Source organism: Anticarsia gemmatalis, chromosome 3 (assembly GCF_050436995.1).
Source record: "Anticarsia gemmatalis isolate Benzon Research Colony breed Stoneville strain chromosome 3, ilAntGemm2 primary, whole genome shotgun sequence".
NCBI classification, from domain to species: domain Eukaryota; kingdom Metazoa; phylum Arthropoda; class Insecta; order Lepidoptera; family Erebidae; genus Anticarsia; species Anticarsia gemmatalis.
Genome location: NC_134747.1, coordinates 1,658,021 through 1,670,879, shown reverse-complemented (window position 1 = coordinate 1,670,879; position 12,859 = coordinate 1,658,021). Strand labels below are relative to the sequence as shown.

The following is a 12,859-nucleotide window of genomic DNA, read 5'->3' as shown; positions in this document are numbered from 1 at the left end:
GTACAAAAGTTCACAAGGAAAAGTAGACATAAATATATCTAAGTGTTCTTAATGTGGCTTACTACCTTTTGGAGGCGATATTTTAAAGAATTTAAATTATCCTATTTGCAATATGGATGTTTGCAAAAGGCAATATAACTTTTTCAATAACGATAAAATTCTTTGGTCTTTACCTACGCCTATTGGCAAAAGGCGTGATTTTATGTATGTCAATGTATAACTTTTGGAATCCGAGCTAATCGCCACATTCCACACGCCAATGCATTTTTTCCACAGATGTTTATCTGCATATCATGTTAAATCTTTACTCCAACTGAATATTTCATAAAACAACACAATTACTTACCCGTCCTAAGAAAATAATTCGTTGTACCGTGATTTGTAGTTCGATCCACTAAGATAATAAAAAAAATACCTTGTTAGTGCACAAATGAAACGACATCTTGCATTTGGAAGAACTTTAATCATGACGATTCCATAAGAACAAATAGGTTACGTATAGATACATACGATATACATACATAGTGATACATATACATTACACAGGTATAACAACCATTGGCTAGATCTAATTGTATTCATCAAAATCACAAACACTTTGTTCCGCTAATATCTTAATTGTGGGTTCAAACGACGTTCGTAAGGCAACTAGTTGTTGACGACTGAGCAACGATATGTTGCTGGCAACACCACAACTGCTACCATTGCTGACGGCATCATTAAAAAAGGTAGTTTTCATAGAATAAAGCTGTATCTATGTTGTCTTTTTTACAAGCTTTTTACAACCAATCACAAGCTTTTAAAGAGGTTTGGATGATTATAATCGTTGCGGAAATGCTTTCTCGTTTGAACACACAACTAAATCTAACTAAATATTAATGAGTACTTATTTCAATTCACAGTTTGGCTTGGCCTATCCTAAACTAATATGATAAGAGTATATACAGTTCTTAGACCATTTTCCTAGGAGTAACAAATTCTTACTAAATCTAGAAAGATCTATCAGAAGATTGCCTTAAGTAGTACATTTTATTATGAAGAAATAAAACTAAAAGCAATTCCTTATATAAAGGAATTGTTATAGAAGAGAGTTTTCTAAGAAAATATGGAAATGTCATAGCTTCAAAGAAAAGTTTGAAAATTATAAGAAATTAAGAAGTGGAATTTTATCGCCTTATATTATTAGGTTAAATGAGCATTTTTCGTGAATATGGCTATCTTAAACTGTAACAGAATGAATTACTTCTATATAAAATTATTTAAGGCCTGAAATACACTGTCATTTTTAGATTGCGACGCTAGAAACATAATCGCAACTTCAACGCAACAATCAAGCAACTCACCGGCCACAGCGGGCAACTTAAAACGACAGTATATTTCAGGTATTTCAACATTTATCTCCCTTTTCATACTTTCTTAGATAAACAATTAAAACTTATAAATAAACTAATATTTAATAGAAACTGAATTCGATGTATTTAACTAATACGCACGGATATCAAAGCTACAGAACCAAAGAGTTTGGTCCGTTCATTATTCTAGAACAAAAGTCACAACTACATCCTAACATACATTATTTAACCGTTTAAGTATTATTCTTAGTACTCACAAAATACGACTAGTTTATCGCAGCATAATAATTAGACTAGTCGCTTGCGGACAAACCGACTAGTTCAATTATTATATGCCATTCTTGTCGATATTTTTATAAATAGTAAGAACAATATTTAAGTACTGACAGTGAAGTAATTTAGGCACGACTCAAAAAACTTTACTTATTTCGTAATGAGATCATTTGTGAAGTGAAAAAGCCATTACTATTAAGTTTAAAAGAGGACATTGCTTACAATAACTAACTTCATTTATCAAACATCTGTGGTTTCGATCTGAGGTTATTTCAATTTTCAAACATCACATTTTCTCAATTGTAACGATCTATTGAAAATTAAAAGAGCAAATAACTTAAAAGTATTCTATACTTATTATCGCCGAATTATTTTTTGTTTAAGCTATTTGTATTTCGCATCTTTTTTTTTATTATCACGTTATATTCTCACTAAAAACTGTTGTCAAACACCGCAAATTAGTCGAACTAAATTAAAATAGTCAACTTACAACCAGTGAAAGGATTAACTACTTAACTATCAACACTTTGGTTATTTAAAGCTTAGATATCTTATCTAATGTAATAATGAATTTACAAAATTCTACAACATCACAATCACTAGAACATTTACAACTAAATACCCGATTTCGACTATTATTCTATACAGTTAACTATTCAACTGTATCACTCATAAAACGATCGAACTAAACGATTAGTCTGTTGATTAGACTAATCAAATTACAAACTCAAAACTCTGTTTTATATTTGATTTTTTAAACAAATAAATTAGTCAGAAACTCTCTTCTTAATTCTAAATAATAAGTAAATTCTTAGTTAACTCTTAAATTAAATTATAGCCTCAATAAGAAACTAAAATTGCTTTAAAAACATTTACATAGTAAACAAATTATTTGTAAATCAATAATTAAAGTAGTCGTAATTTCTAAATAAGTAGACTAGTGGTTTAGTCGATCGCTTTATTGTGATTCGAGCAAGCCTAGAGTACATCAAGGTATTTTTGTAAGTGAGAAGTACTTAAATACTTCTGCTTATTAGTATAATTGCGAATGAAATTAATAGACTATAGTCGTAACACTCTTTATCTCTCACGTCCTACTTTCCTTTTCTAGTTATAAGAATCAAAATCTTTATTAACTATTTCGAGTTATTACTTTATTTAACCAGTAGGTACTAAGTAACTTTCAATTTTTAAAATATACTTAAAAAGCACCTAGTCTATCTAGCATCGATAAAACAACGTTTCAAGCCATCTAAAAAACGTTTGCTACTTTCCTGGCACCAATAATTCGACTAGTCTAATTAATTTCCCTCGCAATTTCGAACGCAGTCATTCCGTGTTAAATATATTTGTCTAAGTAGAGCCATGCCTTGATATGAGTGACTTGTTTCATCTTGTACTATGTCTCAGTTCAGTCAAGATGGCAGGTCTAACTCAGGATAACGCTACGATGGGCTGGAACCACTACGCTTTCCAAAAGAACAATGATATTCAGAGATATGACAGATACACCTTTCTTACTATATGCTTTTATTTGTGGGACTCGAGCAGGCTTTTGAACAAAAACAAATAGCTAAAGTTACATAGAAAATAAGTACATTATAGTATTAATCATGATACTAATGCTTCTAATAATAAATAAATTTCGTTGTAAATTAATAGGCATTGTAAACTTGGCATGTATTTTATAAAAATACAATAAAATTTGGCACTTTTTACAATACTGTACGAGAAAGTACTTTAAATTATTGAAAACTTAGTCACTAACTGAGATCAAGGAACCTTAAAGAAACTTTATAGTGCAATCAAACCCGTTTCAAAATATTTCAGCCGTTCTCGCAGTGTAATTATAAAGAATATACCTCAGTTACAAGATGCAGAAATCTCAATTTGCAAACCCCACTCGTGATCGACTAAAAAAGTTGATTGACGTATCGACAGCCATATTGTAATTGCTTGTACAATAAACGTTCATCAAAATTAAAGCAAGAACACTCGTATAGTGTGATGATCTGTTGAGTAATATACTTTAGAACAGGGTTCCGCGCTTAATGATCAGATATTAACCATGGACTTACATAGTACTATATAAGGTTAACGTGATTGTTTATGTGGTTGCTAGGTTTTAGGTTCGATTCCCAAGAGATAGTACATTTTAAATAGCTAGCCTGGGCGTACTCCATGTAACTTTAATTCAACAGCCATGATTCTATAAAAGAGAAATTAAAATTGCTCTCGTATTTTCTTGAATCAGTAGGAGATAAAACCATCCTCACCAGTCTTAGGCTCGACTCAACTACTGCTTTCCTTATTTGCAAGATCACTAAAAGTTACATTCCCTTGGATACGATCAAACTACCCCAAGACCCATTTAAAATGTTTGCCAGTATCCAAGAACAAGTTAGTTTTTGAATACGTTGCAGAAACCTTTCAGATCGAGTTCCCGGCTCCCACTTGACCAGTGGTTGCCAATATTATGGTATAATTATAATACCGTATAATTAGTTATTAATCACTGTTTGAGCTTTACTGCGTGGGTTTCATCAACATGCAATATTTGCACCATAGTAAACTGTTTGGGCGTTCTTAATTAAGTGTATATTGGTAAATATGCCTGTCCAATGTAAAGTTTTGACAGAAGCGCATAATATTATCCATATCTCTACAATTATCTTGTTTTTTGATCATAGATTAATATACTTGTGTTTGCTTGTAATTTCAAACTGCATTGCACCATTGATCTTAAACTAAAAAATCTTGCAAAACTTTAAAATCTTGCCCTACGCAATTTTCTATAAGTACTTATATAAATGAGGCCTAACAAAAAAGTCCTACAGCCTACATCGAGTCCACAAAGCACACCTACTGTATCGAACCCTCACTAAGGCAGCCTGCTGGAACCGACCCTTGCTCAGGAGTCTTTAGGTCACGCCCTGCCCAGCATGGCAGCGACGTCTCCAGCCGACTGGGAGTGCAGGAGAGCTCCCCTCGTCTGCCGAGGAGGGGCCAGCCGAGGGAGGGCCAGGACTCCTGCAGGCGCCGTGCCTAGAGCACAGCCAGTCACGAATTCGTGGCGGGAGGCTTCGGTAGGCGTGATCCTACGTTTTGGATCCCATCTGCAAAAAAGAAAGGTATTAAGGATAATGGATGATGGTTAATTTTTGTTGACACAATAGTTTTTTTCGTAGATTTTAAAGTATGAGAGAGAATAAGATCGTAGGTTTCGAAACTAAAGGCCCGAGTTACGATTTTAGCAAATTAAATCCAAAATAAGTAGTTATGATAATTTGGTCCTTAAAACGATTAAGGCCAGGACAATTTATTAGTTTCGATATGGTAGTAATTTTTTCGGTAATGCCGTATGGCGTATGTGACATAACAGGAATAAATCTTTTAATTTGAAGTTCTGATATTAACATGAAACTTTAGCGCGTTGGTGTAATATCAAGTGAAATAACTTCTAAAACGTTATAGCCATCTTTATAAAGTTTACAACATAAGTAAACGCAGCGGCACCAATTTGAGTGCAGTCTTATTTCACCACTAACATTCTCTAACGATTCCCTAACTACTAGTTTATTAGAATGTTACATCTGACCATAATTGGTACTGTATTACCACTACTTTCTGCCCGCGACATTATCCGCCTAAAAATATAGTATAGTAATATTATGACCCATATATACATTGTCACAAAATTTCGCATAATTATTATATTTGTAGGACAAGCTGATGCGTAATTAGACACGCAATTTAAGGTATGCTTATAAAAAAAGATGCCTTTCTTGGTTTTTTGTCTTTTTATTGTTCAAATAGACAATTCCCACAATAAGAATTCCTCTTGTGTCACGGGGGCTTTTACAAACATACAAACAAAGTACGACCAGACCCGAAACAGCGATTTTTGGATCGCACAAATGATTATTCTTAGTAGAATCGAAGCCACGACCTAGGGGAATTGAACCGTGGCTATGGTAGCGGCGTGAAGACCTTAAACTACACCAGGGAAGCAGTCAAAAAGCTTTTGTTCCCGAGTCTTCAGCAACCTACACTTAATTGCTTGAAAACCAGCAGATTATTCATGAAAGTGAACAGACAGAAATACTGTCGCATTTATTATATTAGTATAGATTGGCCAATATTAGCAATCTACATCGGAACACTTCCTTTTGCGAAATATACTAGTTTGAACGGAAACCCGTCTACAGTGTACAGTCTGTTTAGTTTGCAATATTATTCGAAATGTTTTTTGCACATGATTTTGTTTTCTCGATAGAGTTAATAAGTGGTTTATTAAGTGTAATATATAATGGAAGGTAATGGAGCTCACATGGTCGGCTTGTATCCTGTGTATGGACATACAATATGTAGGCGTAGTAAAGAGACTAGAGGTTCTTTTTGAAGATAAAAAAAACTTGCTGTGAGAGTAACCAAGTGCATGAAAGCAGTCGCCATCATGTAAAAAACATAAACAAAAATTGTGAGAAACCGAGGCCCTCCAACTTTTCAGAACATAGTGACACTAGGTAACCAGTAGTAACCACTATCTGTATTCATATACCTACATAATATATGTACATGTCATTCTTTAGATTGCCTCTGTGGAATGATCGGTGTTGTATCTAAAGCTGGGTACTCACACACGGTATTACTCGATAGTATTACTCGAATTCAAGTAAAAATCAATGTGTGGACCGCAAAACTCACAGCTCGAAGGCTCGCATTGAGCCGGCTCGATGGAATTAAATAAAACTAATTTCCTTCGCACTTACTCGAAGCGAGCCGTCGAGCTTGACTCAAGCGTGTGTACGTAACCGCGAGTGGCGCGATTCGAGCGTCAGTCCGCCATTGATGATCGTCGTGAAAACACGTGTAGAATAAAAAAATGGATTTACGAGTTTATTCCAAAGGTGTTTCTTTCATTTTCTTTAATTCTTTTATAATTAAGAACTGCGAGATTTGCTAAATACAGCCACCGTTTCCTTTGTAGCACAGACATCCTTTGGCTCGAACGGACCGGTGAATACTGAACGGTGCGCCTCACTCGATAGATAAATGCTGAATGTGTGGACGAAAGCCCATGCCATGGGTTTAACTCGACAGTTTAGCTCGATCGAGTAAAACCCTGTGTGAGTACGGAGCTTAAAGCTCCGTACTCACACAGGGTTTTACTCGATCGAGCAAACCCCGAGGTATGTTTCTCTAGACGAAGTGTTTTTGGTCTCTTGCTAATCTATAATGGAGTATTCTCAATAGTAGTCCGGCGTTCGGCAACGTTCCCAGTATATGACAATAGGCTTACTCCTTATTCCATGGGACTAACATTGTTAATGCCGAAACGCGGGTAACCTCCGCTGGTAACTTTGGGTACAACAGGCGTGATATATATGCATGTCATTCTCTTTGTACTACAGAAGACTTCTCATTCTGTATATTAAAAAAGACTATACCCACATTTTATTGATTCAATTGTTCTTACAAGCACTATGTCATAACAATAATTGCAAATGAATACACTATCTAGATCACCAATCAGATTGACGTGCATTGTTGAGTGCAATGTCCTATTGTCATGTCTTGAGAACACCGTCAATGTTTCAATCGCGATTGACGTAATGTGTTGGACAGTCAGTCTGTATGATGATACGACTAATGTCGTAATATGACTAGTCGAGGATGTAACATCCTTAAGAAAGTACCTAATAAGACCATATAGGAAAATACTTTAACAGTAGAGGAAGACGTTATGGAGTAATATGCATGATTCGAAGTTTATTAATCAGAGGAATTTATTACTTCTTACCATACGATTAGTCAATGAACCTGGATAAAGTCAACATGATAAACCTGACTGAACTAACCTTTTTCAGTGTAAAAGTAAGTAAGGGGTGGCGGGGTGCAGCAATGCGATATTAATCTCATGTTCAATATACATATATTCGTATTATCTGCGAATGACGCTAACTATTGTTTTTATGAAACTTGTGCTTACAAATAATACTTCTTTAATACCTATCAAAGGCATAAAGGCCTTGGATATAAAAGCCTAAGATCAAAAAAAAATGCCTGGGTTCTCACGAGAAGACATGACATTCTGTAAATTGTGAAACCACTGATTGTAAAAGCCTTATAAGAACAAATTTCATTACAGTACTTTGCAAACAAATGGTCGCAGTTGCCTCATTTTAGAACAAGAATCAAGTTGCTCTCGTCCAAACATTCAAGAAGATATTTAAACGCAGTAAGGTAGTACATAATTAAATAAGAAGAATAAAAACAACATGGGTGCCAGAAGATGGTCATCGCAGACACGGGAGACCCAAACGGAGATGGCGGGATGACCTGGACGCATTTAAAAAGGACTGGCCGGATCTTGCCGTCCATAATAAGATTTGTAAGAGAGGGGGGCCTTTGCCTAGCAGTGGGACACTCAAACAGGCTACGAAAAAAAAACCCTCTTAACTCAGCATGGGATTTCGAGGTCTACCCTCTTCCTAATTCCGAAAGAAAATCCTTATCAAATAAGTCTTGGGAAATAAATGATTTTTTTTTATGGAAAAGCTCTTCTATACTTTTGTAAGTCGTTATTTAATGTCCAACTGGTAGCCAAACATTATAGGCACAGTATATCTGGATCAAGGAGATAACAGTCACTTTTGCGAGCAGCCGGGCCCAGTACACATTAATAATTCAACCACATGTCGTAATCGATAAAGATATAAAAATATTTGTCCCTTGTAGAACATTTAACAATTAATTTGTAAAATGTCGGAACGCGGGATACAATGAATTATGTGTTATTAAAAATTTTTGTTGACTTTGATAGAGATCCTGGTTTTAAGGCGAATTCCACAAATAGTATTGATAAAAATAATTGCCATGTTGCAATACAGATATTGATTTAACAAGTACATTTCTCGAGATTCCTAACTTTGTATACAATATTTTTGAACAGGTATCGTAAAAAAATAATTACTTTGCTCTCTGCTTACCTCTTTAGGATCAAGGCTTGGTTTTGGGAATGAGGGATATTTTTTTCAATCCAAGGGAAATATCTTTATGTTTGTTTGAGGAGAGAACGCTTGGATCTTCAAAATCTTGGTCCTTTAACATTTAAGAGAGACAGGTTTCTAAGGTTTGAGCTTCTGTAGGCACCTTGGATACGCTAAGCAGTCTTTTCTTCTCTTAAATTTTCTCTTGGGCACTTCATAGCTATGTTACTTATTAGTCACAGGAACAATAGTTAAACGTATATTTCATAAGAGCCAGTAAGTCACGGCAACAATTGTCACCGCACACAATACGCAGGTAATTACCGAACATATTACCATCACTAAACATCCTTCTAATCACTACACATATTTTAAACAGCCGCTTTAATTATCTACAGAATTAGCATTTGAGAGTTTTTATACTGGACGACACGGTTCCGTGACGACGACGATACCGAATAATTAGTGTATTTTTTTATAAAATTGTACGAGTGGTAATTGTTTTTAACATAGTTTATAAATATTTCCACAAATATAAGCTCCTTACGCTCTATAATGATGTAATGCGTAAAAAAAATTAAGAATTTTAACAGAAATTTGCGGATAAAGTTGACCAATTATAGCTCTTTTGACAGCATGCTTATTTCCTAGTTGTTTCCCGATGAAGCCGGAAGATTTGGGTAGTATTTTCATTGATTGTTTTATTGTAAGAATGTAACGTTTTAGGATAGGGAAAATTTTAAATTTTGAATTTGTCAGTAGTAAAAAAAATTATTATAAAAATTGTCGGTCAATATAAAAGTGTTTTAAGGTGCACAGGCACAAGGAAGCATGTAAAGGCAGGGTGTCGCAACATCGGTGCGTGACCGCTGTGAGACGGGCCGCGAATGTGAACAGCCGTGTTAATCATATGTCATAGGAAGACCTAGGCTTGTGTAATCGAGTTACGTTAGCTGGCTTATACTAGTTCAAGCTGTGGATTTACTTGGGTTAAGCAGGTGGGAGATGAAATTGTAGAGTAGTAGATATAAAACTCAATTTCACCTAATTCCGTTTGTTAAATACCTACCTATAAATTAAATCAGCCGTTCGGTGACTTTGGTATATAGAGTCTATTAAACACACACTGTTATTGTTATTTATTATTATGCATATTTAAGTTCTGCTTGCTTCCCGGATGTGGGCTTTTTGTCTGAGGGCTATGGTCAGCATTAGAGATTTATATTGTTACGTTTTAAGTATTTATCAGGGCAACAAAAGAGACTCACTAAGAGAAAATAAAGAAAAAGAAGTTATTATTCCGTGGTACCAAAACCGCACCATTGCTGTATAATATCCAACAATTTTTCGAAAATTTACAATAAATTAGTAACATCTTTCACTACATACAGTCTTTTATATTAAGTTATGAGATCAAGTTAATCCTCTTATAATGCGCAGTAGCGACTCAGATGACACGCACTCTATTGAGCCTCTGTTATGTAATACTGTGGTATGAAGACATGCGAATGTTTTATAAGATGAGATTAGATAGTATTATTATATAGGGAAGTATATAAATAGAATATAATAATAGGCATGTGAAAAACTTAGCTCTGATAACTTTATTTCTATCTATCTATATGTATAAGTAAGTATGTATTTAGAAGTATATAAGTATGTTTATCAGTTATTTCATTGCTATAGTACAAGCTCTTTAGAATCAAATGACCGTGTGTGAGTTGTCTCACGATTTTTATTTTTTATTTATTAAACTGTGCAGGAGTGCCTTCAGTTTCTATTAGTTTCTAGGGCCAAATTTATACGTCGAGTAAACTCTATTCCTCACTTTTATATCCAAGTAAAGAAGTAACAGTCACAATAATCAAAAGGGTCAGCCAAGGATTTTCGGCAGTCACTTGAAACATTACAAAACAACGTTTTGTGTGAACCTGAAACTAAGTACAAATCTCTCTTACTTTGCATAGAAGCCGCATTCGTTACAACTGCGCCGATAATGCCAAATTCGGATATATCTATCAAATCTTGGTTTCTAGATCCCAGATGGCGAAATCAAAGCCTATTTAGAATGGAAGTACTTGGAATCCATTAATTTATTAGCACAATCTAGGCATCCGCTTCCCAGGCTGTGCTAATCAGATGGTAGGCAAAGGCAAGCGAAGTGAAGGTGCCATCAGAACAGCTAACAATGGCGACTGGACGATAGTTCCCTTCACAATTTATTACGACAGAACATATCAGGTGAAATAAATCAATGCTAATGGCGGAATAATGTTGGAAACTGTTACAAATGGATTGGTGAATGGAGAATGGTATTTGTTTATTTATAAGGGTAAAGGGACTGTACTTGTAAAGCAATAAATGGATTTACTATACGAATGATGTTAGATAAGAATTAACGTACACGAAGTAAGCTTTTTAAGCAAAGGAGATGTTAGTTGTTTAAAATCCAAAGGCATTTTGTCAGTATTTTCCCACTCATAGACGAGGTGATGATTTTTTTTAGATCAATGAAAACTGATCATCTGTATTGCGATTCTCAGCAGTCGGTACTATCGAGTATGGAAAGTTTGACACTTTAAATTTCCTGCCAAAATAGTTCCCACAATGCGCGTTAGATGCGTTAATCAGATTTTGGTACATCTAGATAACTAGCCGGTTGTCGGTAGTCGATAGTGGTAGAGAATCGAGCTACTGATGACGTCATTTAAATCTCGGACATCAAGGCATCTTAGTTGCCTTCTCATTGTATTACGTCACCCCATCCATTGCTTATTTCCCTCCGCGGTGTTTAACTACGTTTACGCACGTATCCAATTTGGCGTCCAAACAAAGTAATTTCTAAGTTACCGATGCAAATGCTAGGTAAACGGCTGCTAGAGAAACCGCTTAGTCAATTGATTCTCATTTCCTTACCGTTACGTGCCTGAGTTAGGTAAGGTGTTGTCGTAAATTAGCAATACTTGTAGGTTCTTCCGAATGTTTTGTTTTATGCAGTTCGGCCACTTTCTTTGTTGGCTGGTGATAAAGTATTGTGCAGTTGGTTTGTTCGTGTTGGCTAATTTGCATTTTATGTCTACGGGCATGTTTTATGGCTGACTAAAAATCACGCATAGGTGTAGTGAACGAGAATCGAAGTAGTCAACACGACTGTAATTAGTAGAGCAGATTTAAGACCCGCGATATCTGAAAAACTGACTGCTATTTCAATAACATCGAGAATTTATCAACCTTTTTTTCGAATTCTCAATATTTATTCAATTCTACAGCACATCTTAAAACATGCTAACCACAATAGCCAAAGGTAACTTACACCAAATTACCAAAGAATTATTCAAGTCTAACAAAAACCACAATTTATATCTAAAAACGCGTCTATCTGCGCATCTGCAGATAGTTTGAGGTCGGCGACAGCGGCGACAGTATTAGCGTGGTTACGTCACTGGCGGCAAGACTCGGCGGTAACCTTTCACTGCGTTAGATGATGCGTGCGCTGTACCTTGCGGCTCATCGGAATGCTTGTTATGTCAGATGTACGATTTGCAATAGACTATTGATCTGTAATCTGGATATGTAAAGTACGTCTGCGTGAAATCGTTTATCGATTTGATCTTTTGAATATTTATCTTGCTTTTGAACTTACTTAAATCTGAATCATCTGCAATAGATGGATAAGGGCCAATCATGATGATGATGGTTCGAACTAAGGCACTATTGTCCCTATATTAACATATAAATCATATGATAAATAGTTAATTGGTTAAGATATCGCTACCATTTTATAGAAAAAAGAAGATTAAGTTACGCAATATTTGAGATTGTAGAAGTCAGTAGCACGTGGTAGGTGGCTTAAAAATGCAGATGGAGAAATTCACGGATTTGCTGTTCAGAAGAACATCTAAAGTGTTTCCTTCGTACGAAGGTCTCATAAAACTGACTATTGCAAGAATGACGCTAGGTCAATAACCTTTTATACTGTGCATATTAACAGATTTTATGAAGTTTTCCTATTTTTTTCTTTTTACATATTTCTAATGTATCTATAATCTAATTATTACATAAGTAGATCTCAAAGTGACATAGTAACACTTCCGAAGTTATGATGAAGATGTATGATGCTGGACTTAAATAAGAGATGTGGTCACGCAATACACTAACCGCATTGAATTACACTTAACTGATCGTTAACCTAAATAGTTAACTTGTACATAGCATCTGTAACATTTTGTATTTTTTCTTGTC

General features: G+C 35.1%; 1 protein-coding gene across 2 annotated transcripts in view; it reads right to left on the bottom strand.

Moving 5' to 3' along the window:
- Positions 1–443: 443 nt before the first annotated feature.
- The window catches only part of Dyrk2 (Dual-specificity tyrosine phosphorylation-regulated kinase 2), an 89,031-nt gene continuing 76,615 nt past the window's right edge, over positions 444–12,859 (bottom strand). For both annotated transcript variants that reach the window (XM_076135768.1, XM_076135767.1), the window contains exon 9: positions 444–4,741. In XM_076135768.1, coding sequence (XP_075991883.1) covers positions 4,552–4,741 — 190 coding nt within the window. In that variant the 3' untranslated portion in view covers positions 444–4,551. The remainder of the gene's footprint in view (positions 4,742–12,859) is intronic.